This window comes from Dasypus novemcinctus, chromosome 10, assembly GCF_030445035.2.
Source record: "Dasypus novemcinctus isolate mDasNov1 chromosome 10, mDasNov1.1.hap2, whole genome shotgun sequence".
Classification (NCBI taxonomy): domain Eukaryota; kingdom Metazoa; phylum Chordata; class Mammalia; order Cingulata; family Dasypodidae; genus Dasypus; species Dasypus novemcinctus.
In genome coordinates, this window is record NC_080682.1 from 60,671,931 (window position 1) to 60,698,496 (window position 26,566).

A 26,566-nucleotide genomic window follows, 5' to 3' on the forward strand; every position below is an offset into this window, starting at 1 on the left:
GACACAACAGAAACCAGGAACTGAGGCGATGCGCTGACAGGAAAACTCTCTCCACATCGGAGGTCCCCAGGATCGAATCCCAGTGAATCCTAGAGAAGAAAATGAGAAGAGAAGACAAAAAGAGACACAGACGCAGAAGATCACACAGAGAATGGACACAGACAGCCAAAACAACAGGGTGGGGGAGTGGGGCGGAAAGGACAGTACCTAGAAATGGAATGGGGCCACAGCCTTATTTCCTACAAAGGCTGTCACTTTAGAGCACTACTTTTAACTGTTTCAGTTTCTGATACAGAAACATTTGAATTCTTCAACCCTGCAAGATGCAGAGCCCCAAATCACTGAACTCTTAGTTAACTTAGATGCAAACTGACAAAGTAGCATCCTCCCATTTTCCTGCTCTAAGCCAATACCACATATTTTAGGTTTTTAGTGCAATTTAGTTGAAGAGGTTATCAGGAGTTTCAGGATTAGGTTCAGCTGCAAGTAACAGAGACCCAAATTAACACTGTCTTGAACAAGCTAGCAGTTAATTTTTCATGTAAAAGTCTAGTTGTAAGTAGTCCAGGGTTGGTATGATACTTCATATCATCGGGGACTCAAACTCCTTCTATCTACCCCACAGCATGGCCTTCATTCCTAATGTAACATCAAAGTTAAAGATAACCAACTCAACTCAAATCATCATATCTTAAATCTAGGTAGCAGACAGGAGGAAAAAGAAGGGCAAACTCACTTGCATAGATCACTTTCACTAATATACCACTGTCCCAAACATGTTCATATGATCCCAGCTTAAAAATCAGGGATTCCAGTATTGTAGAAGGAAGGAATGGGTATTGGTAGATAGCTGGCAGTCTCTGCCAAGACAATATACACAAGTATTAGAAGATTTTAAGATAGGGACAAATCTGGATCTTGTAATGAAGGTATTTTGATGAATTTGATATGCTCTTTACAAATCAGCCCAAATGATCTTTTAAAAAAAGCAAAACTAATTATTTCTCTCCTCTGGTCCAAACACTCCATGGTTCTCTAATTCAATCACAGTTTTAACAATTTCCTACAAGGCCCTATGTTATTGTCACCTCCTCTGTTGCCCCTCTAATTTCATCCCAGGTGCTTTCCCCCTTGTTAATCTACTCTTCCTATTCCTCACACCTGCCAGGCATATCCCACCTTAGGGCCTTCTCTCTCTTCCCTGGATAGCTACATGGCTCAGTCCCTTGCTTCCATAAAGTTTGCCCAGATATTACCACCTCAACAAGGCCTATTCTGACTGTGGACTACCCTATTTAAAATTACAATTCCTTTCACCCCTATCACCTCAATCTGCCATTCCCTGATGAATTTTTTCCCATAGAACTTATCACCTAATATCTATACAATATACTTATCATGTTCATTGTATATTATCTGCTCTCACTAGAATGTAAGCATAGATTTTTTTTCTGCTTTATTCATTGAAGAATTCTAAGTGCCTATCACAATTCCAGGTTCATTGTAGGAGCCAATAATTTGTGAATGAATGCTTTTATTTCAGTATAGCAGTAAAAATGCGAAAGTAATTTTTTTATTGTAAGAGTAGTATCCTTCTTCTGTGTGGTGACCTGTCATGTTCCTTTGGCACTCCTCCACAGTGTCTTCGTGGGGTAGGTCTGAGATTAGACTCTAATTATTTCTATTAGGATTTGGGAAGGACATTCTCTGACAATGTTGCTTATGGGAATAATGTTTTGGTATCAAGAAATTTCAGGCCTTCTGTGTACATTACTCAAGATTTCTTGGTTGTAAATATGAGAATCCCAACTCAAACAAGCTTAAGCGAAAGCTGAACCTGTTGGCTCACATCCTAGGAAACTCAAGAGAGGTGATTCTTTTCTAATAGTTGGTTTCTTGGATTCAAATGTCATCAGAAATCTCTCTATCTCTCACTTTTTGTTTCTTCTGTTTTCACTTGATTCTCAATGGAGGCAGTTTACATTCTTCCTAAAGCTAGCAATCCCAGAGACTAGAGCACTACTTTCTCTTCCTTATTAGAACTGTGGTTTGCGAATCACTGTTTCTGATGGATGGAGTACTTTGATTGGCTAGTCTTGGACCTGCTCCCTTCCCTGCCTGAAAGTCAAGGCCACAATTGACAATCCTATCAGAATCAGAAGGAAGGTAGTCTCTAAAAAAGAAAGAATGAAGAGCAAACAAATATAAGCACTGTCTTTGCTTTTTCAAGAGCATATTCCTTGTGTAGATTTGCTTGTGTGTTTTTCTAGCAATAGCAAAAACTAAAATACTTTGCAATAAGTTTGTATTTTATTTTTCCCTCTTAAATAGAATTATTTCAATAATACATGCAGATTCATAATTTCTTTATTAATTTCTGGTAGAATTTCACATTCAGTCATTGTTGGATAGTCTAGAACATGTGAGAAGGAAATCATTTAGATTAATGCCTACCCTCAATTTATTATCCAGGAGAAATTTACATTTTAAATTAAATAACAGTTTTCATCACCCTTAGCTGAAAATGGAAAAAAGAGAAGAAGGTCACAGTGTTGCACTTTCTCAGTCTTCTTTACCATCCTTGACTAAAACAACAGAGGTATCACTTCACAGTGACTCTGAAGGCACCTTGGAAGGGAATACTGTGGACCCAAATCACAAATATATTTCCAATGATTTACCAAGGTAAGAATGTTATTTTTGCAACTGAAACTGAATTCCAAAGGGAAGAAAAATCCCTATAGAAAGTTGTTTATGTAAAATGTTTCATATTTGGTAGAGGTGATATAAGTAATAACTCAGAGGTGTGATGGGCTGTAAAGGTGTGGATTAGAGCCTTTGATTTTTTTTCTGCTTGGTGGGAAGAAAAAAGATAGTTAATTCAATCACTATAAATTGTCCCGGAGGCTGACTTGAACAGGAACATAATGATAACAATAATTACAGGTAATATTTGCTATGTGCCAGTAACCATGCTAAGCACTTATACTGCAGTATATCAATTTAGTTCTTTCAACAACCCTGGCAGGAATATAAGGCAGTTATTCTGATTTATTCATAGAAGTTATCTCCAAATGTGGAATGGAAGATTTTCAGATTGTAGTTGCATTTAAAAATTAAGAGAATGCTGTGAATAACCAATCTCTTCCTATCTTATGCATACAATATTTTGTTTTAATGGCTTTTGGCTAATAATCATCTAAGAAATGTAATTTCATTATTTTTATGACAGAAAGTTGTAGTATTTTTTATCCTGCTTGCAACTGAGTCTATTATCTATTCTTTCTGGTCCCTGAGGAGGTAAATTACTTTTAGTACATTAAATGTACTAAATTAGTTTTTAAAAAGTGAATGTCTATATTCTTTAGTTATGGATGGATTATATGGATTGCTTTTTCATAGACAAATCTTACTTTCAAAGACACTAACAGCACCTTATCTACTAACTCACTTTTTATCGTCATTTATTATGGGAATTTTTAATTGGAATGAGTATTGGACCTTTTTTGAAATTTAAACATTTGGATATATAGCCTTTTCTAAGGACCACGAAGTGAGAGGGAGTCCTGAGCAATAGTGAGTGAAAGAGGGCAACTCCTTCACTGTTTTAGACCTCTGATGCCCAGTGAATTACACTTTCCGTTGTTCATAAATTTTTACAGATTTTTCCTTTATTTTAGGCCTTTTAAAAATATCTCTATTGATAAGAACATTAATATATTATTTACTTTAAAAGATGTTAAAAGTCTAGATTACTGCTTCTTTTTGAACCTTTAAATTTCTTCTTGAAAAAGTTTTTTGTAATATGTATAACATCCCCTAGTTTTAGATTTAAGACGCTCCTTATTTTTGTTCCTTTGTACTTTAGCACAATCAAGTGTTTGTTTGTTTTTTTCCCTTTGGTTGAAATAGTTTATGTCCCTGATTTTATACTCAGATGGAACCTTTCCATGTCTTGGGTATTTCTCTTCTTATTTAGAATTTCCTTCTTCTCCAAAGGCAAACTAGTTCAATTTAATGAACATTTACATTGGTTACCGTCATTGAGTTGCATTGAGTTGCAAATAAAATTGAGTTGCAAATAAAAATTGGACATATTATGTGTTATAAAATAACCTGGAATTGCTCTGCAACTGGGCTACCCCTTCCTACATTTCTAGACTAAACTAGAATTACATTATTTTTTAGAGTTGCAAAAAATTTGGTGGAAGTTATTCACTTTTATTATTCACATTCTGTGATGTTTAAATCACATTTTATCAGAGAATCTAACAATTGCAGAGAGTTATTTATATCTTTGTAGGTTATTTGTTTCAGCAAATTGAGAAAGGGCAGAATGAAGTTTAATGTACTTTGTGTATTCCAAAGATTTCATAGAAATTCACATTCACCAAACATATGTGGGGTTATTTCTCTTATCAGTTCCATTACAGTATTTTAAACTGTTATTTATTATTGAGTATACTTGGGGTCATTTTCCTTTAAGTTTTTAGTTTCTTATTTACGTATATCCCAATTAGAGAGTTTAATTGCCATTAAAATGGTAATAGAATAAAAATAAGTTTTACAAATGACAATATTAAAAAAAAAAATCACTAACTCTTCAGAAAGGTTTAAATGCCAGAAGAATCTAAAGCAAGAAATACATGCTTGTCAAAAATACAGTATAAATAAATAATTTAGATGGAAATTGGGGACTACATTTAACAAAGAGACTACAAATAATGAAAGGCTAAAAAGTGGTTGTTAGATTTGATGTACTTCATTGTATATTGTAAGTAATTGCTATCCATAAAAATTCTATGGCTTCTGTATTAAAAAAAGAGACATTTTGACAGGCAACACTGGTATGAAGCAACAGCAAGTACAAATCCTTGGCAACTGTCATTATCCTGCTGTTGAATTCATGTCCAAACTGTATGATAACTTAGACCTGCATGTTTGTTATTGAGCCATGGTCTGTCAAAGTAGCCACACTTACCACTTATGAAAAGCGTTATTTAGCCACATGCAGATTTATACCTTTGAAATCTAAACTTGTCTGGAATGCTTTGAGTTTCAAGAATGGGAGAAATAAAAACTTCTTGTCATTTTATGCTTATGCTAAAATTTGTGGTTAGGCTTTCCTAATTAATTAAAAGTATAATTTTTTAGAAAATGCCATTTTAGTTTATATTTTATTGCATTATAAAATTAATTCAACAATGATAGAGATTTTATTTTATTTTATTTTATTTTTTTTATTGATTTTGTAAAAATATTACATTAAAAAAATATGAGGTCCCATTCAACCCTATCACCCCCACAATGATAGAGATTTTAAATAAAACTAAAAATAAAGCAAATGTAATTTACATTATTAATGACCATTACATTTAATACAATTTCCTCTATGCAGTTAGTGTGAAGCTGATTATATATTAGGCTACTTTCAGTAGAAACTAACAGAAGACTGAACTGCATTGAGATACATTTATCTCACATAACAAGAACTTGAGAGATAGGGCAATTCTGGGGTTAAATTCAGTGGTTCAGCAATGTTATTGAAGAGCCTGACTCTTTCATCTTTCTCCCTGTCATGCCCACAATATTAGTTTCATCCTTTGGCTTATCCCCTCGTGCTTATAAGGTGGCTCCTGTAGTTTCAGACATCACATGTTCATTCAACAGTGTCTACCTGAAGAAGATGGGTATTTCTTCACTTATATCTCTTTTTATTAGGGCAAAAGATATTCCCTAGAAGACTTTACCTCAGGTACCATTGGCCAAAATTGAAACACAAGCCAATTACTAAATCCATCTAGGGCAAGTGCAGTGGGATTACGAGTGGCTTTAGACCACTGAGGATTCACCCACTGGAGCTGATCAGGAATGTCTTCCATGGGTGTGTAAGGGGGATGACTCCTCAAACGTAACTGAGGCTTTTTATCTGAGGGAAAATGGAGAAATGACTATTGGAATAATAATCAACATCACCTGGCATATCATTTGACGTTAGCTTAACTGTGCTTTATATCTTAAATTACGTTTGTTTCTTATTGGCGGCACTTTTTATAAGTGACACATTTTTGCACAATGTCTTAATTATCAAAGAATAATTGCTTCATATCACTCACTGGTTGAGTTCTGGTGACAAGGATCTTACCCTTGAGAGTAGCACATGAAATCATCCTAAATCATGGAACAAATAATAAAGCAATCAAATGAATATGCACAATAGTACATTACTTCATATAGAGGACATGGGGGAATGATTGAGAATAAAGGAATTATTAGAATTTAATGGGGTTAACTCCCTCGTCTGCCTGGTCAGCTTGAATATCTTTGGTGAGTTCTTCTCAATGCCTTTAACCCCTGAATTTCTCCCTCATAGTAACCAGGACCTTCCTTCATAGTATTAATGACAGTTAATAATAATCGTATATTTATTTGTGAGTATTGGTTTAATATTTTTCTCCTCCACTAGACATTTATTGTTATTATGGAAAGGGTTCTAGAAAATAATTTGAGTTCAGCTTAACATTTATTTAACACTTATTTCCTGGAGGAAGTAATGGGTATGGATCAGCTGAGTGAACACCATTAGCAAAAAGGCATATAGTTAAGAACTATGAAAGGCATTGTGGTACAGTTATAGCTAAGTGCTATTTCAGGGAACAATCAGTAACACCAGTTGGTAGATGTCCTTGACTATTAGACCAAGATGTATGACTTTGATTAGGAGTTTTCCTCCAATGGCTCTAAAACACCACTAAAGTTCACTAATGCTATTAAAACAGAAGAAATGAGAAGAAAAATTGCTCTTGTCAAAAGTAGAGCTGTGTCCTCGAATCTTATCTTGGCTTATTTATATGCTTTTTCCATACTTCTCCCCAAGCATATTGCCTTATACTTTCACACCTCACATCTTTAATTAATTGTTGCTTTGTTAATAAAAATTGCAAATTAGATTTAATGAAATCTCAGGGAGTAAGCATAATTAAATACAAGCCAGGGGTATTGGGGGGGGGGGATGACCATAAATTCCACATAGTATAAGATCTACCTTTGATAATCTTTTTGAATAAAATAGAAAGCCAAACAGTAGATATAGTTCTGTTTGAGAAAAGGAGTAAAGCTTAGTTAATCTCTTAATGTGTCTTCTAGTTTTGTAATTCTGGAATTTTTCATATCCACTGTATCATTTGTAGAAATTATTTAAAAGATTCATTTATCTATAGTTTTATAGTTTTTAATTAACTATTAGTTTTTATCCATATACCTCTATATTAGTTTTGTAGTTTTGTAGGGCTATCATAACAAATTACCACAAACTTGGTCCATGGAAGCTATAGATGGGCTAATAAAAGTGATCACAGCACTGAAATAATTTCCATATCAGTTAAGAAAGACAAAGTTCAAGAAAACTGCCTTGCAACTTAATGAATTTTATGAAAGGCAGCTATAACAAAATTTAGATCTTGAAAGAAATCATAACATAGAATTTATGTAATTATTCACAATACATATAAGGAGGACAGGATGCAATGTCCCAGGCCCAGGCAAGGCAGAATTTTAGAGCTGGGCTCCCTGCATAAAGCCAGGAATCATGAAGGTTCACCAATTTATGGAAAAGGTAATAAAGGATATAACTCACCAGCCCAAGGAAGCAGAAAGAAAGGTATATAATGTACTCTAAGATTTTTTAAAAATTGCCTGAAAAATAGTAAATTAATAACTTAAGACAAGTATTCATATTGTAATATCTAGAGTAACTACTAAAAAAATAGTAAAACAATGTATAACATATTACCTAATAGGAAAATGAAGTAGTCCTTCAATCCAAAAGAAGATAAGAAAAAAGTCAAAGAGGAAGATAGAACAAGCAGGGAAAATAGAAAACACATAGTAAAATGGCAGAGTTAAGCCCAAATACAAACTGAACTCTCCAAATAAAAGACAGAGACCATCTTCGTGAGTGTTTTGGTTTCCTAGAGCAGCAACAGCTGCTGCTGCCCCCCTCCCCACCAAAACAAGCAAATGAATAAAAAACAACCCCACAAAGTGGGTGGCTTAAAACAGTAGAAATTTATTCTCTTTCAGCTTTGGAGACTAGACATCCAAAATCAAAGTGTTGGCAGGAACATATTCCTTCTGAAGTCTCTAGGGAAGAATCTGTTCCCTGCCTCTCTCCTAGCTTCTCGTGGTTCTTTAGCATTCCTCGGCTTGAAGACACAACACTCCAATCTCTTCCTCCATGTTCACATGGTCATCTTCCCTTGCATCTTTCTCTTCACATGACATTCTCCTCTCTGTGTCCATCTGTCTCTGTGTCTGAATTTCTTTCTTCTTATAAGGATTCCAATCATATTAAATTAGGGCCTACAATAATCCAGTATGGTCTCATCTTAACTAGTTATATCTACAAATACTTAAATTTTCCAAATAAGTTTACATTCACAGATATACCAGGAATAGGACTTGAACATATCTTTTTGGGGTACGCAATTCAACCCAGAGCAGTGAGGATAGCTGTGAGACTGTATTTTAAAAGTAAACAGGCTAAATTCAAATTAATAGACAAAAATGTTCTTTGAGAGGAAAACTATGTGAAGATATATATAAATCTGGAGGTAGAGGGAAGTTCATTTTAATCTGCAAGTATGATGTTACTAAGAGATTTTTGCAAAAAGGAGAAAGGATCTTTAAAAATAGTGGGGAGAAACAAGTGAAAGAAAGAAAAATAGGGAGGCTACATCTATGGTGACTTAAATTAATCTAGATATTAGAGCTATACTAGCTATAAAACCTCCATCAGCTCCCTCATTGGCCTCCCATATTATAAATCTCCACCCACCACTCCCAAGTAGTACCTGTTTGCCTGTATTCATTTGAATAGAAACTTCCATTTTGAAATTAATGGAAAAGAAGTTTGGGGATTCATGGAAATAAGGTTATTAGGATGACGGTGGCACACTGAATTTCTGGAACCAAACTACCTGATTTGAATACTGTCTCTGACAACTACCTGCTATGTGCCCTTTAGCAAATTATTTAAGTCCTCAATTTACTCATCAGTAATAAATGGGGGAAATAATACAGTGCTGTTGTGAGGATTAAATGGTAAATGTAAGTAAAGTGCTTAGAACAGTGCCAGTCATAAATAAGTGCTATGTAAGCATTACCTATTAATATTGTTACCATTATTATCAATGTTGAGGCTATGCTATTCCATTTATTCCTTGTCTGCCCTTGTGTACTGGATTAGAGTCCCTAGGATTGGGGAGGTAAGAGCCAAAAGCTGATGGAAGTGTTCAAGGAAGACTCCTTGGAACTCTGTCTACAATCAGATCTGCTTTAGGGTCTAGATGACTTAGTATAGGACAGGGTTGGGGAGATGCCTCTTCTTCCCTCCCCTGCACTAAAATGTTCTGGCATCCCAACCACCAGAATCTTTGAGAACACTCAGAGAGGCAACTCCTTAGAGTTGCATGGAACTCATTGGCCTCAGAGAGAGACTGAGTTGAGACAGAGATTCAAAACAGCTGAGAGTCTAATCAACAGGTATTTATAGAGACTTGGAAGACACTTTTAGGAATTTTTGATGCTCTACTTTGGAGACTCTTAGAAGTTAATGGGGAGGATTTTCGAAGGGGGATAAAGTTCCATACTATGATGATGGGGCTATCATGCTAGCAGTTGTTTGGGTTAAGCTCTGCGTCCTTAAGCTTGGCATTGAGGAGAACAACCCAGCCTTGTAATCCACATCCCTTTGGACCAGCACTGACAAACAATTGGGGTATGTGGTCAGAGGCTGGGCCTGCAATGGCAATACTATATCCTCATGTTCCTCCTTGATTAGAAATGAATGTTTAATATTAAAATAGGAGAACCAAAAAAGCATTTTCATAGTTGTCCAATTTAAATACCTCTGGTAGTAATTTGAATAATGTGGTGTATTTTTAGTGGGTATTTTAAAAAATTTATTAGAGAAATAAAACAATCTTAGAAAACAATCATACATAATGTACAGAATTCCCATTCATCACCCTTCTACCCACACCTTACGTTGTGGAACATGTTACAGATTATGAAAGAACATGTTCAGAATATTACCTTTAGTGGGTAATTTAAAAATCAATCAATATATAGTGTTTCTGCTTACCTCATTTTATACTAGATGGGCCACACACTCCCCTGCCAATTATGCTTTCCTCTTTTGGGAGGCATTTGAGATCCCATCTTCTTTCCTCTACTGTAAGCTGATGTCCTATCTATAGTTGTATGGATCACTGATAGGTACTTTCTCCATTGTGACTAGCCAATGCAGTTGCCTAGCTCAAGAATTCTACCCAAAAGGGGTGTCCTCTAATGGGTAGGGATGAAATTAAACATTTGGGGGAATTTGAATGTGAGTTACACAGAGTCTGCAGAGAAGTGGGGAGACACCAAGAAAAGCAATGAGGAGAAGGATACAGAGAATTTGGGCAATAATGATGTAGGAAGAAGCAAGTAGACACAGAAGGAGAGATGGGGTTGCTGTCAAGACATGGCAGGCCACTAGAGTTGTTTTTGAGTCACTACTACATCCTGGACAGCAATGAATGGCCTTCCAACTCTCTGCTGGGGTAGTTTTATTTTCTTTTTAAACTTCTGTGTATCCTAAACCTGTAATTCAGGTGCATCTCTGTTCCTTGCAAGCTGACAAATCCTGATATCCTCAGTTTGAGCATTAATTTAACAAACCAAGTGTGTGAGTTTATTGCTTCTTAGTCTTTTGGCTAAGTGAAGTGTATGATTTTAATTCCTATGTGGGAAAAGCTCGCTTTGCCATGTTCTGTGATTCCCTCCTCATACAATAACTACTAGGAAACATGCCAATAGATATAAGAAAGAAGAGTTTGAGAGAGTGTGTGTAAAAACTAGTTCAAATCTGTCATCAGCATTGATAAATCAAACCTGAAGACTGCATACAGATGGTGGAACAACAGTGACTTTTTAACATGAAAAACAACCCTTTTTCCCCTTTAGATTAAAATTGCTAGAGAAAAGCAGGTAATAAATATTGGTAGAACCATCTATTTTAGTTATTTTTACCATTTACTGGGAAAACTCATATAATTTATTGTACTAACCTCATCAGAATCGTGTGGAGTTGGCAGGGGAGGGCATGGAGAATTTCCCCAAAACGATGGGAGTGCTGTCACCAGACAGGGATGAGAGATGGTAGGCAGGCAAAACAATAGCTGTCCTCTACAATAACTAGGTAGAAGAAAGCAAAATATAATTGATAGAATGTTACGTTTCAGTAAGATGTGTAAAGACCACATAGCAATGTGGTTAAATTGCAATGGTTAAAAAACATTGTTAAATAAGAAAGGCAAATCATAAAGGTGAAGCTATAATATGGTTGAAACTTCAGATTATAGAAAAATAAAAACTACCTTGTGGTAGGATATAGGTTATTACTTCAAAAATCATTAGTATACTTGTAAAATCTTTGACAATAAACAAAATACATTTATGCAACAACAAAAAAGCCACCCCATTCCGCTTTTTTTACATGAGGATTTGCTCTTCAAATAACTATAAGAGCTTGGTGGCTCTGCTGCCGCATTGCTGTTGCTGTGGAAACACTGTAACATGAGTGCTACCATCATGCCACCACTTGCCACTGCATCAAAATTTGAGTAGCTCAGGAGCTCTGACACAATGTCCCACCTTTGCCAGAGTGGATAGAGTCCAATGATCCATTCACTGTTTGCCACAGTTTTGAACCTGGGTGGATTCTCAGCATATAAAGAAGGTGCTATGCTCAGTCCATGGCAGAAGTGGAGAGAAGCATGTGACAATGTCCTCACTAACAACAGCGAAACACAACTCCTTGGGTCTCAGTGTTTTAGCTCCCACTGACCCACTATGTCAACTCCACACTCAAAAAAAACCCCCACAAAAACACACAAATGCACACATAAACACATATCTGTGGCATGTGACCACCTTCCTTTCTTTCAGAAAAAAATTTTTACCATTTTTAACATTTGTAAACATAAAGAGTACAGGCTAGAAGGAATAATTATGATTATAAGCATTTGTGGATGAGAAAGATATGGAGGAGGGGCCCCTGCCGAGCTTTTTGACACTGAGCATATGTTAGTTTATAATTGGGGTGGGGGTGGGGGATTGATATAAGAACTATTAAACTGGCAAATTGGAAAGAGGCAAATTTATTTTGTGTAAAAATAATCCTAATTATCCTCTATGCCTAATCACCACACAGCTTAATGTTCTCAAATATGTTAAAAGTTTGTTTTATTTTATTAAACTTTATATCTATTTCATTTTCCTAACTTTGTGTTTGCATACATTTACCTATCATCCTGGGTCCTATGGTCTCTTGTTCACACCTTGTAGATGTCTGCTCACAAACTGAAATACTAGAAGGAACATAGACTATAAGAATTTGCCATTTTTAGGTGGAGAAAATAAGATACTGTACTTAGAAATAGCTTACCTATAGATAGACAGAATGATGACTCTGCTTTTGAGGTCCTTCATGATTTAGCTCCCAGTGATGTAGTTAGACTTCCATATTATTTCCTCCTCAAGCCACTTTTTTTTTTTTCTCTCTCTCCCCCCTTCCCTGCCTTCCTCCCCCCAGTTGTCTGCTCTTGGTGTCCATTCTCTGTGTGTTCTTCTGTGTCCTCTTGATTCTTGTCAGCAGCACCTGGAATCTGTGTCTCTTTTTTGTTGTATCATCTTGCTGCGTCAGCTCTCCGCGTGTGCTGTGCCATTCCTGGGCAGGCTGCACTTTTTTCGTGCTGTGTGACTCTCCTTATGGGGTGCACTCCTTGTATGTGGGGCTCCCCTATGCAGGGGACACCCCTGCATGGCACAGCACTCCTTGCGCACATCAGCACTGTGCATGGGCCAGCTCATCACACGGGTCAGGAGGCCCTGGGTTTGAACCTTGGACATCCCACGTGGTAGGTGGATGCCGTATCCATTGGGCCAAATCTGCTTCCCTCAAGCCACTTCTGCTCCTTTCCTTAAGTCTGTTAATCATGCACTCTCTGCTTATTCCCATTTATACAACTTTCCCTCTGTGTTCATCTACATTCTACCCGTTCAGCTTAAATCTTAGGTGGGGTGACCAACCATTCCAGTTTGTCCAAGACGGGATTACCAAAATGTGTGACACTCAGTGCTGATATACCAGGATAGTACTGGACAAACCAGGAGGAGCTGGTCACCTTAATCCCAGGTCTGCTGAGAAGACTTTATCAACTTTTTTCAGCCCATGCTAAGCTTGTCTTCAATGAATTATTTCTGTATTTGAAATTAATACACACTCATAGTTCAAGGAGTTTAACACATACTCCCTAATTATTTATTAGGGGATAATTTGCATCCTTCTTGATGGTAGGAGACACGACCCTTTAATTTTCATGTTTCCTAACATTTAGTAGAGTTCTAATGTTTAATAAAATGAATTAAAGAATTTAAAAATGTTCTCTTACATAGTTTTGTACATTATACACACTTTCTTCTTTAGTTTAATTAATGAAAGCAATGAAGTGTAATGATTGTGAGCATTGATTTTATCTTAGGACAGGTTTGGGCTCAAATTCCTACCCTGTCACTTACTGTGTGACCTTTGGCAAGTTAATTAGTCTCTCCGAGCCTCAGTTTCTTAAATATGGTAAATGGGGTTAAAAACAGTATCCACTCCCCAGGGATATTGTAAGGCTTAAACAAAATGGATAGTTGATGATAATGATTAAAAATCATGTCATTATATTTTGCATGCATTGTTTCTTTCAGGGGCTTTAGTTCATCCCTGGCAAAAGCAGTTATTAAAACTACTGAAGATTATATGCAGCCTCAGTTTGGCCCCGGCAGACTTTTACATTCAGCGGTTGTGCCAGAAGGGTCAGGACTTCAAGATTGCTCCACACATCAAACAGCATCAGATCATAGCCATGATGAAATATCAGACCTAGACAGCTACAAATCAAACAGTAAAAACAATTCCTGTCTTATATCAGAATCCAAGAGAAACAGACCTGTCAGTGTTCTGGTGGGTCAACTGAGGTAATGAAAGCTCTTCTCTGTTCTTTTTAACTGACTGTTCAAGCTCTTTCCTTTGAGCAGAATTTATAATGATTCAATGGACTATTTCAGACATTTAAAATGTAACACATCTCTAGGCTTTTGTTTTGTTTATTTACTTTTCTTTGAAAACACCAGAGTAGCATACTACTAATTACACTTGTGGAAAACATAAGATACACTTCAACCTGGACCATCTGAAATTCTGAGCAGAATATTTGAAACAGAATCATGCTAGGATCATGAAATATCTTTACTTACAGGGTATTTGTTTAGAAAGAGAAATGCATGCTTTTGACATTTAACTAATACTTTGAAATAAAATGAAATTGCAATGAACTTATTATAAAAACCATTCTGTGTAAAGCTTTTCACATAGAGAATGTTATAAACTGTTACAAAGAGTTCATGGACAAAGGAAAATGTTGATAAAAACAAAAATCAAACCAAGAAATTGATAACCCATTATTTTCTAGTGTTTGAATATATAGGTATATTGTTGATTTTAATTTAACTGGAATTTTTATTTTAAAATGTTTACTTTGCTGCTGTAGCAGTAGAAATTAACACGGTTAGTTAGGGAGCTTTGAAGTTAAGCATTTGGCATGTTAGTCAATTTTACCATGCATTTTTGCCTAGAAAATAATAAAGAGAAAACAAAACAACAAAAAAAAACCTGGTCTAGACTAAAGACAAAACTTATAAAAAAGAAATCTTAACTCCAGACAATGTGAAATGAAGGCAAGCAAAATGACTTTAGAATAAAAATTTTAGATGTGATTTGTTTGAATTTTAAATCATTTTTCCCCACAAAACATTTTATTTACTCCTCATAACAATCTCTGTTGTGGTTAGTTTATTATGATGTGGAAATGAATCTTAGTGACATTATGAAACAAATTCATATTCAGTCTCCCCACAGCACTTTGGAAAGCCCAGTTTAGAATAAAGGAAGGAAATACTATTTCATAAAGGAGCTAATAAACGTATAGACCATGAAAAGATTTAGAAAAGTCCAGGAGTGGAAATGAAAGGCAGGTCCTTATTGATGAAAAGAAGAATATCCATGGCCTTCTGCCATTGCTATCTCCATAGTATTTATTTAATATATTTATTTATTTTTTAAAAAGATACTTAGATTATGTAAATGTTGCATTAAAAATATAAGGGATTTCCATATGATCTGCTCCCTAGACCTCTGACATTTTCCACAATAACAACGTCCTTCATTGGTGTGGTACATTTGTTACAATTGATGAACATATTTTGGAGCATTGCCACTAAGCGTGGATCATAGTTAACACTCTCTTCCTCACATTTTTGTAAGTTATTACAAGATATGTGATGGCCTGTCTCTGTCATTGCAGTGTCATTCAGGACAATTCCCAAGTCCCCAAAATACCCCCAAATTACACTTACTTTTCCCTCTCCCCTGCTCAGAACCTCCAGTGGTCACTGCCTTCACATCAATGATAGAAGTTCTCCCATTGCTAGAATAACAATAAGTCTATAGTAGAGTAACAGTAAGTGTTGATCCAAAATGTAAACTATAATGTAAATCATTGACCATGGTTAGTAGCAATGTTTCAATGTTTGTACATCAATTGTAATAAATGTACTCTCCACATGTAAAATGTTATTAATAGGGGAGAGGGAAAAGGAGGAGGATGTTGGATATATGGGAATCACCTATATTCTGTACATAACTTTTCTGTAGCCTAATGCTTCTTTGAAGAAAAAATGAAAAAAAAAAACACTGGGGGAATAAACGGAAGAAAATGTCACTGTACATACAAGACAACAGATTTTACAGCGATGAATGACATAAATCTTTTCTTTTGAAACCAAAGAATTTTGATAAACATGAAAACTTAAGGGAAAATCTTAGCCATTTACTAGTGCATGATGCTAAAACCATATTGATCTTTTTTTTCCCTCTCAGAATGCAAGAGATACATCATGTTTTTTTATGTATGATTTTTTAAAATGAGTGGTATGGTGTTTTATAAATAAAATGATAAGATTTATTTTGACATATGTGAATTATATGAGCAATTTTGGAAAACACTCTGTTTCAAATTTTTAAAAAATATTTTAATAGGGGCAATCTTATTCTATAAGAATATTTTTTTGGAACGATTATATACATAGGATCATCTTTAGGGCTTATATCTGTAAAACAAATCCAAAATAATATTTATTTAAAAATTTATATTAATTAACATGCACAGTTTTTATGTTTTTTTTTCCTTTAGAGTTGCAGAATACTCTTCTTTAAAATTTCAGTCAGCTCAGAATTGGCATAGAATCCCTCAAAGACTGAAACTTCAATCAAGAATGATTAGAGTAACAGCTTACAAAAATGGATCTAGAACAGTCTTTGCCAAAGTTACTGTGCCATCCATCACCTTGGTAACTAGTATTCCAAAGTTTTCACTATTTTATTTCTTCCCTTACTGTCTTTATAATATAAAAAATAAGAAACATAACATTTACTGTGTTAAAATTTTCATTTTAGTGATCTGATTCTGTAAATCACTTAAATAATACATAGCTTTCATAGGCCTTTCATGACTTTGCTTTTTTATCAACATATAGTGTATTTAATTAAACAAATATCATATCTTTTATCATATAGTTATTAAAACGACAGAAAATTTAAGGACTAAAATTAGGCAATTATTAAAAATTCTTAGTGCTATGATTTTACCTTTTATTTCCATATTTTCAACTGCTATTAAATAACTATAATTGGTTGAGTTACTTGAGTCAATTAACTTGGCAAGTAACTCAATTGGGTTTCTACTTCCATCGTTAGAACCTTTTGTTTCATGGAAATGTGTTACTTTCTTTGTCATTAATCACTTTGTCTTACCTCTTGCTTCCCTCCAGTTGCTGGAGGAATGCACTGAAAAGCTGAAGCTGAACATGGCTGCGAGAAGAGTGTTCTTGGCAGACGGCACTGAAGCCCTTGAACCTAAAGATATACCCCATGAAGCTGATGTTTATGTTTCAACTGGAGAGCCCTTTTTAGATCCATTCAAAAAAATTAAAGGTAGAAAAGAAAAAAAAAAACCCTATCCCCACACACAGTAAATTGCTTAAGGGGTGCAATTAAAAAATGATTTCCATCCTGTCTTTTTTGCATGGTTTAACAAAACTAATGTTTACGCATTTACAGCTCAGTAAGAGGATAATGTGCTTAATGAAAGAAAAATCCACTGACAGCCACGTTTATTGCCCTTCATTAGCATTGGTGCTTAATTTAATATAGATCTGAATAGACATTAGGGAGCCTGCAGGAGGTTAAATGGTGAAAATATAATAAATTAAATCAGAGATTATTGAATTTACTGTTTAGTTTCTGTGACACTCGACAGACATAATTCATTAGTCTCACTCTCAGAATAGAGTTCAAAGTTTTAAGTATCATTTATTCACTTACACTCTTGGTCTTTCTTAGATGGCATTAACATAATAACAAAAATGTGGACAGTAATGAACATATAATTCTTATTTACATATGATTTTCCTAATACAAATTTTTGTAAGGTAAATACTGCTATTGCAGTTGCCTTTCTTGTTTTTTACTTTGAAATGTAGACATTCAATCTTAGACATAGTTGCAGGTAAGCTCTTTTAAAAAATCCATTGTTTCTAACTTCAGAAATGTGGACATTTCCTAAAATAAACATTTTTGTCTCTTCAGTGGAGAAGAATTCATTTTAAGAGAAAAACAAAAGTAGCAGCTATCTAAGAATATTCTTCCAAGCATGTCATACCCAATGTCGGTTATCAAGCACTATATATGGTAATCACATTTAAATGACTAAGAACTTTGACATAAAAATGCAGTATGTTTAACTGCTGTACTCCCTTTTGCTTCTTATATATCATTAGAATTTTTTTTCTGCAATTGCTATAAAATTGGTGAAGCAAAGGCAAGTCTAGGCAATAATTGCATAAGTGGAAGAAAAGTAATTCTGGAGTTCATTACAGAAAAGGTGATGAAAATCCATATTTTATTAATGCTACTGGATAAAATGATAGGCTTTCTATCTCTTTGATAATACTCAATCTACAGGAAAAAATAATTTCTTGAATTCAATAGAAAGTTCAAGATAATTTTGGTCCTTGCAAAGAAACTTGTTGCTGTAATTGCCTGTGCAATACTATATACCCATATAATTTTCAAATTTGCTTTAACTCTAAAATATGGCTGCCTTTATTTTGTGTTCATTGAATTATTTACTCATATAACAACATGACTCTTTGTGGCCTATATGTTTCTGTTAGCAACCTTTTTTTCCCCAGATATTTATGTTGTGAGTGTGTCATTAGAATCTTAAATTATTTTATTAGTAAGGAATTCTTGCCTTTCATATGATTAATGGTATTATATAAGAGATATATAAAAATTACTTATGGCTCAGCCTCTTAGAGAATCTCCTAGATTGTATGCCTAAAATAACAATGTGGCATACATGACTAAGCTTGGTGGTGGATGATTTTTAAATGTGAAAATTAATTTCCTCTTACTTTGGGGTTTCTTTTTTATCCTTGGAAAAGCCAAGTCCAGAACAAAAACTTCTCTGCTTTGTCTGCATATCTTTGGCTGTGTTTCACTGTGACATGCACTGCTGTTCTTTTAGCACCAAAATGTTGGCACATACTCCTGAAAATTTCACACCATCTCTTGCTGGATCAGCAAGCTTAACCCACCAAAATCTGGTGTTGTGCAATGGTTTTTGACTGATAATCAATCTTTATGCTTCTCGACAGTTGTTGCTGGGACACAGAGTAGAGCAGGTGGCAGATGTGCCTTGTCTTTTGAGAAAAGAAATTGTAGGTGAGCTTGGACAGCGACTAGCTTATCACATGTCCATTAAAAAGGCTTAGGATAAGTATATTGAGGAAAAAGCCACTTGTCTAAGTTAAGGTCATAGATAAACCTGAACATTAATATATTTTTTCAGAATATTAAGAATATAAATGTAAATAAATATGTACATATATGTATATAATATGTATCTATGCACACACACATATATATACACTCACCACATATATATGATAATCTTTAACTTGATGTAGATAATTTGAGAGAAAGAGAGTGTGTGTGTATATATATACATACTTAGGAACATATTCACATATACTTTTTCAGATCATCTAAATCAGGTTAAAGATTACCTTTCTAGGCTTGTGCTTTATAAACAAATCTGGAAATTTTCACTATGTTAATATAATTAATTGTACCTTAATAATAAAATATGTATGAATAGCTTTGAAATTGATAGATAAACTTAGAATGAGGAGACATTATCAGAAGTTGGAAAATTCAACATGTTAAAAGTATACAGGAGAGAACAGTTGGAGGATTGGATGTTACTGATGTATCTTTTCTAAATAAGCATGACTGTATTATATACAGTTAGCTAAAATGGCATTACAGTCAGCAACTGGTCATTATTTTAATATACTGATTTTCATTAATTTGGCAATTATTTATTGATAGCCTACCATGTGACAGGTACTAAACCAGAACAGAAATACAGAGATGAAAGGAGGAGATCATGATCTGGTTTCTTTTTTGTAAAATCCTTGTTCTTTCATCTGTCTTTTAAATTCAATTTAATTCAATTCAATCTAAATTTGAACCATTAAGTCTTTTCTGAGTACCTACTATGTCTAAGATGTCCTGAGCTTTAAGAGGCTTTAACTGGGTAAATAAGTTTAAATCCTTAAAACTGAGAACACTATTTAGCAGTGTAGATCAAATGGGTCTTCCAAAGGAAGGTTTTCCTTTATTTATGGCACAGGAAGGTCAGATAAGTCAGTGTGTACTCTGGTAATTTTATTTCCATACTTCACTGCTTTTCTCATTCTTTGGAAAAGTGGTGTAGATATTGAAAATTGCCTAGGAACTATTTCCAAATGTATCTAGGTAGAAAAAAGTCTATTCAACATCTCTGATTTTTTTCACTATTTTATTAATCCTCTTGAGCATCACTGTTGACAACCAATGGCACTGAATTTAATAGAAAGCCATAGAGCTATTCACCACATACCAAAGCTTTTATATAGAGATCAGGCTAAAGTCAATTCTGACATGAAGCATTCCCTGTTGAAATGCAACATTAGAATAGTTCTTATATTTTGAAGTTGAATAATGAATCAGAAATATTGTATACAGAAAAGATAAAAAATGTTTTCTATAAAGACTGAAGATATTTTATTAGGCCTTGCAATTCTGGCATTTAAAGATGCTTACGTTTATTAATGATTCTGCTGAAATTGTGAAGAAATAATCAATGAATTGTTTGAAAGGCATTTAAAAAGTTTTCAGATTCATGACCAGGTGGTTTAGGTTTTATTCAGTTTCCTGAACCTTCTGCTTAACGGTGGTAAATTTAATAAGAACTTGGCTCCTTTATAACTGCTAGGAGCTGAAGGCAATGAAAGCATAGCATAAGTAAATAAACAAATAGATAAATAAATACATGATTTTTGCCCTCCACTTGCTTAATATCTTAAAGAAGATGAGGGAAAAATCTATTTGGACCTAATTCATTAGTTCCAAGTTTCCAACATTTGGAACTTTGTGTTAAAAAAAATATTTTTTTCGCCTTAAAAACTAGGTTTGTATTTCTGCTTAGGTTTCAGAGTGGCAGAACTCAGGAATTATAAATACTAATCCAACCTGGTCCCCACTTCAGCTTTCGCCCTTCCCTCCCACAAAGGTAACATTGTACAAAACTATATTTATAGGAAAACCAGTTAAAATTAAGGTTGTGTACAAAAGTAGGTGAGAGAGCAAAGAATTAGCAATGTAGATAAAGCTTTGGGAAAAAGGGGCAGCCTATTGCACATGTTTTAAAATTTTTAGCCTTATATTTCTATTATTTCCTATAAATCCTATTCAACTATTTGACTTTCAGAGTTATCATTTACAGTGATTCATTTCAGTCCTGAGTTTTGTTAATCAAAAATGAAAGTGTTTTGAATAAGACTTCACATCTTTTATATACTGTATTGTGAAGATGTAGTTACAGAAAAAAAATCCACGAAGAGAATTCTTGACACTATACCTGGTCTAAATTTAAACCTAGAGATTTTCTGCTAACTGCCATGTGATCTACAAAATGAAATAATTTGCTGTGACAGCTTGTGATTGACAAGAATATGTGTGAGCACATTTAAAATAGGCCATCTTTTCATGTAGAAGTAAATGTCAGTGAAATGATGGATTCTCATCATTTTAATTATTGATGATTTGGAAATATTTCAATTCCACGACATGCAAGACACATTCTAAATAGCAGCATAACACTTTTTTTTTCATATCTGCGTCAATAATGAAATGTTCTGTCATATTTTGTTTTTCAAAAAATGCATTAGTTTAATGAACCTGGATTTGTGTATTCTATTCTGTTCTATTATGCCTATGAAGTTTGTTGATTTTTAAATGATTATGTTGAAAGCACAAGTTTCAAGAAGTGACCTGCTAACCATATCATATCATACCTTCCTACAGCTGAATCTAAAGACAGAACTCCATAGGGCTGCTCTTAGCTTACCACAGTTAATACGGGGCTTAGTGATGCTATCCTATAAGTTAACTGTTACTTAATTTGGGCAGCTACAGAAGGATTTAGGGTTAGCTTTCCCAAATTCCCTGTTATCATACTATTTGAATAGTATATGTGTTAGGTGGAATTATCTGTCTTTTCATCTTCTCTCCCATTTAACAACGTATACTTGCAAGCAGGAAAATTACATCATAGAGGGGAAAAGCACATTATTCTGAAACAACACAGAATTTCTCTTTTTTTTTTTTTCTTTAAGTGGTGGTAAAACGATTTTCCTATTCCTGTAAACAAGCGGGTAGAGTATCCTTACTATGTAAATAGATGTGGATCTAAAGAAAATTGCAAGAGATGGGCCAAAAAAAATTCTGCAAATGTCCTTAGCCAATGAAGCATTCATGAGGCTGGCAGTGTCTCCTTACATCATCAAAATATCAAATCAGGGAGTGGATGTGGCTCTAGCCATTGGGTGCCTGCCTCCCACACGAGAGGTCCTGGGTTTGGTTCCTAGTGCCTCCTAAAGAAGATAAGCAGATGCAACAAGAAGGGAACAGATATGGCTCAAGTGTTTGGGTACCCACCTCCCACAAGGGAGGTCCCAGGTTCGGTTCCCAGTACCTCCTAAAAGAAGACAAGCAAATGGAATGTGCAGACACTATGAGCAGACATTTAGCAGACACAGTGAATAGACAATGGGCAGAAACAATGAACAGATGAGGGAGCCACTTGGAACAGGGGCATGGAATATCAAATCATTAAGAAACATCTAAATTCTTGGATACTCATGAGATCCTGGCATACTCATGATATATATACATACATGATACATACATACACATATATATTTTTCAGAGAGAGAGAGAGAGAGGCTACTCTTGTTTAATAAAGATCCTTTGAGTATTTTCTGTAGGCCAAGCACTCAGCTATGTGCTTTAATTGTAATAGGTAAAAAAATGAAACAGGCATTTATAATAACTTTCAAATCAAATCTTTTATATATAACCCTGCGTTAGTGTTATAGACACAAAATCCTTCATCTGAAACTCCAAAATCCAAAACAGAAGACCAGTTTTTTCATAACTCATTTGGTAGCAGAACCTTATTTAATATGACTAATAAATTGTTTAGTTGAAAAAGAATTAATATGTTTAACTATGGTGTGCTACCCTAAGATTCTGCAGTTGGCATTACATAATATATGATTCTATGTACCATTATAATATATGTACCATATCAACTTTCTGAAAGACCAGAATTTCTTTATACAGTAACACATGTGGCCTTGAGTTTTCTGTCACAATTCTAAAGAAATCTGAAAAATTAATGCTTACCAGGATGTTAATTCAGAAGGGTTGTAAGTATTGTCCTTAACACCTCAAGATGTTTGCTGGTGGATGAAGATAAATGGAGAGAAAAATCTCTTTGTCTAGAGCTCAGGGTGTGTATAGGGAGGAAAGAAAAAATTATGGTTCCCTGTCCAAGTAGGCAGAAGAAAAAGTTAAATAGAGACCATCTATTCTTTCAATCATTCATTGAAAGAAATTTTAATTGAGTCCCTACCTTTTGCCAGGCATTGCTCCAAGCCTGGACAATATGGCGTGAACAAGACAGAGATCTTATGGAGCTTATATTCTAGTGAAATGGAAGGGGACATAGACAATAAACATGTAAACAACTAAACAAGGTAATTTGCCTGGCAATAATAAGTGTTATAAAGGAAATAAAAACAGGTGGCTAATAGAAACAAATAATGGCATGCAAAGAAAAGGAAGAGGGAATTTCAAAAATGAAACACGCTTAAAGATATCATGTTGAATGAAATAAGTCAGACACAAAAGGGCAACTATTATATGATCTCATTTATATGAAATAATTAGAATATGCAAATTAATAGAGTCAGAAACTAGAATATGCCACCATGGGCAGGGTGGGTTAGGTTATGGGGAGTTAATGCTTAATTGGTACATAGATTCTGTTTGGGATGATGGAAAAGTTTTGATAATGGATGGTAGTGATAATAGCACGACATTGTGAAAGTATTTACCATCACTAAATTGTACATCTGAAAGTGATTAAAATGGGAAATTTTAGGTTGTACATAAGTTACCAGAATGAAAATCTAAAAAAGAAAAGCACACATAGAATTGTACAAAGATGAACCGTATAGTAAACCTAGAACTGCAATTAATAGTATAATTTTAAAAAATTTGTTTCATCATTTGTAACAAAGGTACCACACTAATGCAAATTGTTAATAATAGGGAAAGCTGCTCGTGAGTGTGGGTATATAGGAACAACAAAAAAGTTTACCGGTATGTGGAAAGTATATGGAAACTCTCTATATTATTTTTGCAACTTTTCTGTAAGTGTATTTCAAAATAAAAAGTTAAAAAAAATGAAACAGGCATTTGCAGTAACTTCAAATCTTTTAGGCAATTGTATGTCTACTCTACTTGTTCCTTTACCTGAGAATTTATTTATTCTTTCAGAGGGTTTTGGCTTTCACACCATACATTTTTGAAGCTTTCAGACATCTGTTAGGAGAGACATGAGAAATGTGTAATTTTTTAGTGGAAAGAACACTAGACCCAGAGTCAGATGATCTTGAAAGTGCCTGGTCCCTATTGTATGACATTGGGCAAACTGGGCTGCACTTTCATGTCCTTATCTATAAAGCAGAGCTAACAATACCTTAAAGGATTATTGTATGTTATCTCATTTTTCCTAATAAAGCTCAATTATTTGAAAATTACATGTCTATTAATCCCTAGTCAAAATAGAAAACTAATTGTAGCATTTTATTAACATAACTAAGCTTCTAAATACTATTAAGATTCCAAGGCTGTTCCTCAGATATTTGCTACTACTCCTGCCTTCCCAGAAGAACTAGCTTCTGGAGTGCAGAGCAATAACAAGAAAAACAGTTGTTTCTTCTTTTGTCAACACTACCAGGGAAGCAAACGATGGTGTGAGTCTGGGGCAGGTCACCTAACCTCTCTAAGCCTCAGTTTCCTCATCTGTAAATTGAGTACAATGGTGTTCACCTTGCACACTGGTATTATGCAGAATAATGAAGACGATGTGTATAAAAGCCTGACACATAATACGTGCTTCAAATGTTGTCTTTCTACCTTCTTTTTATCTATCTTCCTTCCTTCTCTCTGTATCTTTCTAGCCATGTTTTCACCAATTTTCATACAAATATCTGATTTTACTACTAAAGGTATTTTCCAAGTCTGGTTTTGAAATATATACAACCAATTTACTATCCCTTCCATATGGGAGTCTGAGTTAGAGGCTTGAACTCTCTCACTCTACTATTTTTTGCCTAGAGGATTACCGCCCCCCCCCCACCCTGGGGTGTAGGTCAGTATCTACGACTTATAAAAGAAACCCTGAACAGTCTTACTCTGCTCTATTCCAAGAGTTGTATTTTGAAATATGTTCTTCATGACCCAGAGCTAGCCTTAACTTTAAGCTGCCATAATTTATTTAAAGATAGTTCATAGAAAAGTTCAGGGAAAGGGTGATAACATTTTGATTGGCACAATGGATGGAATGTTTGTAATATTAGTCAAATTTAAATTGAAGACATACTTCAAATGATATGTCAGACTAGTGTTACTGAGTTAAAATCTAATGACAGCCACTGTCATTATTAGTTAAATGTAGCCATCATGCCTATAGCAATAAATGATGACACTTTAGAACTTGCAGAAACAAAGAAGGCAAGAATTTAGAGAAAAGGGAGTGAGTAGAAACTCATTTGAACACAGGAATGTGACCTGGATTTAATCTATTTACGAAATATATAATCAATTGTATTTAGAGCAGATGACATAATTGAATATAGCAGTATGTTTTCTTACTGTCAGAGCATTTATATTTTATAAACTCATCTTGTGCCTATGAAATGATGTGCTTGTTCATATTTAATGTCATTATCTATATCTCCTTTACAATCAGGGCATTAATGTGTTTTCAAGTTTATTGCCCAAGAGAATACATTTTAAAAAATAAGATTTTTGATAAGTTCATGGATTTGAAGTTGCAAGTTAGCTCCTTTTTCTTTTCTTGTGGCAGAAGAATGCAGTATTCTTTTTTCCTAAGCAAATCTTTTTTTGCAAAATGGAAAATTATAATGTGGAAGTATCTGGATTTATTTAATTTTGTGATAAGCATTGGCTCTTTGAAATAGATTGAAGAGTGGAAGGATATCATAGATAGACCTTCTGATACAGAGTAGACTAGAAACTACTTTATCTTTTTCATGATTTGGTTAAAAACATAATTAAGAAAATAAAATAGGATGTAAATTCTTCAAAATAAAATATAACATATGGTTGGGGTATAATGTTTTTCAAATGCTCCAAGAGAATAAGTCAGTCAAGAGGATTTGGCAATCCCTGAGCAGTTAGGATATACCTAACCCTTGGGGAAGTGTTTCCCAAGGGTACCCTAAGCCTTTACTCACTGGAGTGAAGCTATCACATCGTATCTTTACCTCCAGTGAAAGCGTAACCTACTGGGGAGAATTTCCTGAAGAGAGGGAAGACTAGTGTCTTAGTTTGCTAGAGCTGACTGTAACAAAGTACCGCAAACTGGATGATTTAAAAACAACAGAAATTTATTGTCTTGTGTCTGGAGGCCACATGTCTGAAATCAAGATATCAGCAGGGCCATGATCCCTCCAAAGCTTCCAGGGGAGAATCCTTTCTGGCCTCTTTTATCTTCTGGTATTTGCTGACTATCTTTGGTATTCCTTGGTCTGGAGGTGCATCTGCCTCTGTCTTCACATACACTTCTTCCCTTTGTCGGCATCTTATTTCTCCCCTTCTTATAAGGACCTGAATCAGCTGGATTAGAACCCACCCTAATCCTGTTTG

At 34.6% G+C, this 26,566-nt stretch overlaps 1 protein-coding gene across 2 annotated transcripts in view; it reads left to right on the forward strand.

Moving 5' to 3' along the window:
- DCDC1 (doublecortin domain containing 1) overlaps nt 1–26,566 on the forward strand; it is a 661,015-nt gene that overhangs the window by 100,069 nt on the left and 534,380 nt on the right. Inside the window, exons 2-5 of one of the 2 annotated variants that reach the window (XM_058305602.2) lie at nt 2,519–2,685; nt 13,804–14,073; nt 16,347–16,503; nt 16,984–17,146. In XM_058305602.2, coding sequence (XP_058161585.1) covers nt 2,525–2,685; nt 13,804–14,073; nt 16,347–16,503; nt 16,984–17,146 — 751 coding nt within the window. In that variant the 5' untranslated portion in view covers nt 2,519–2,524. The remainder of the gene's footprint in view (nt 1–2,518; nt 2,686–13,803; nt 14,074–16,346; nt 16,504–16,983; nt 17,147–26,566) is intronic. The other variant, XM_071218130.1, reaches the window with a different exon arrangement.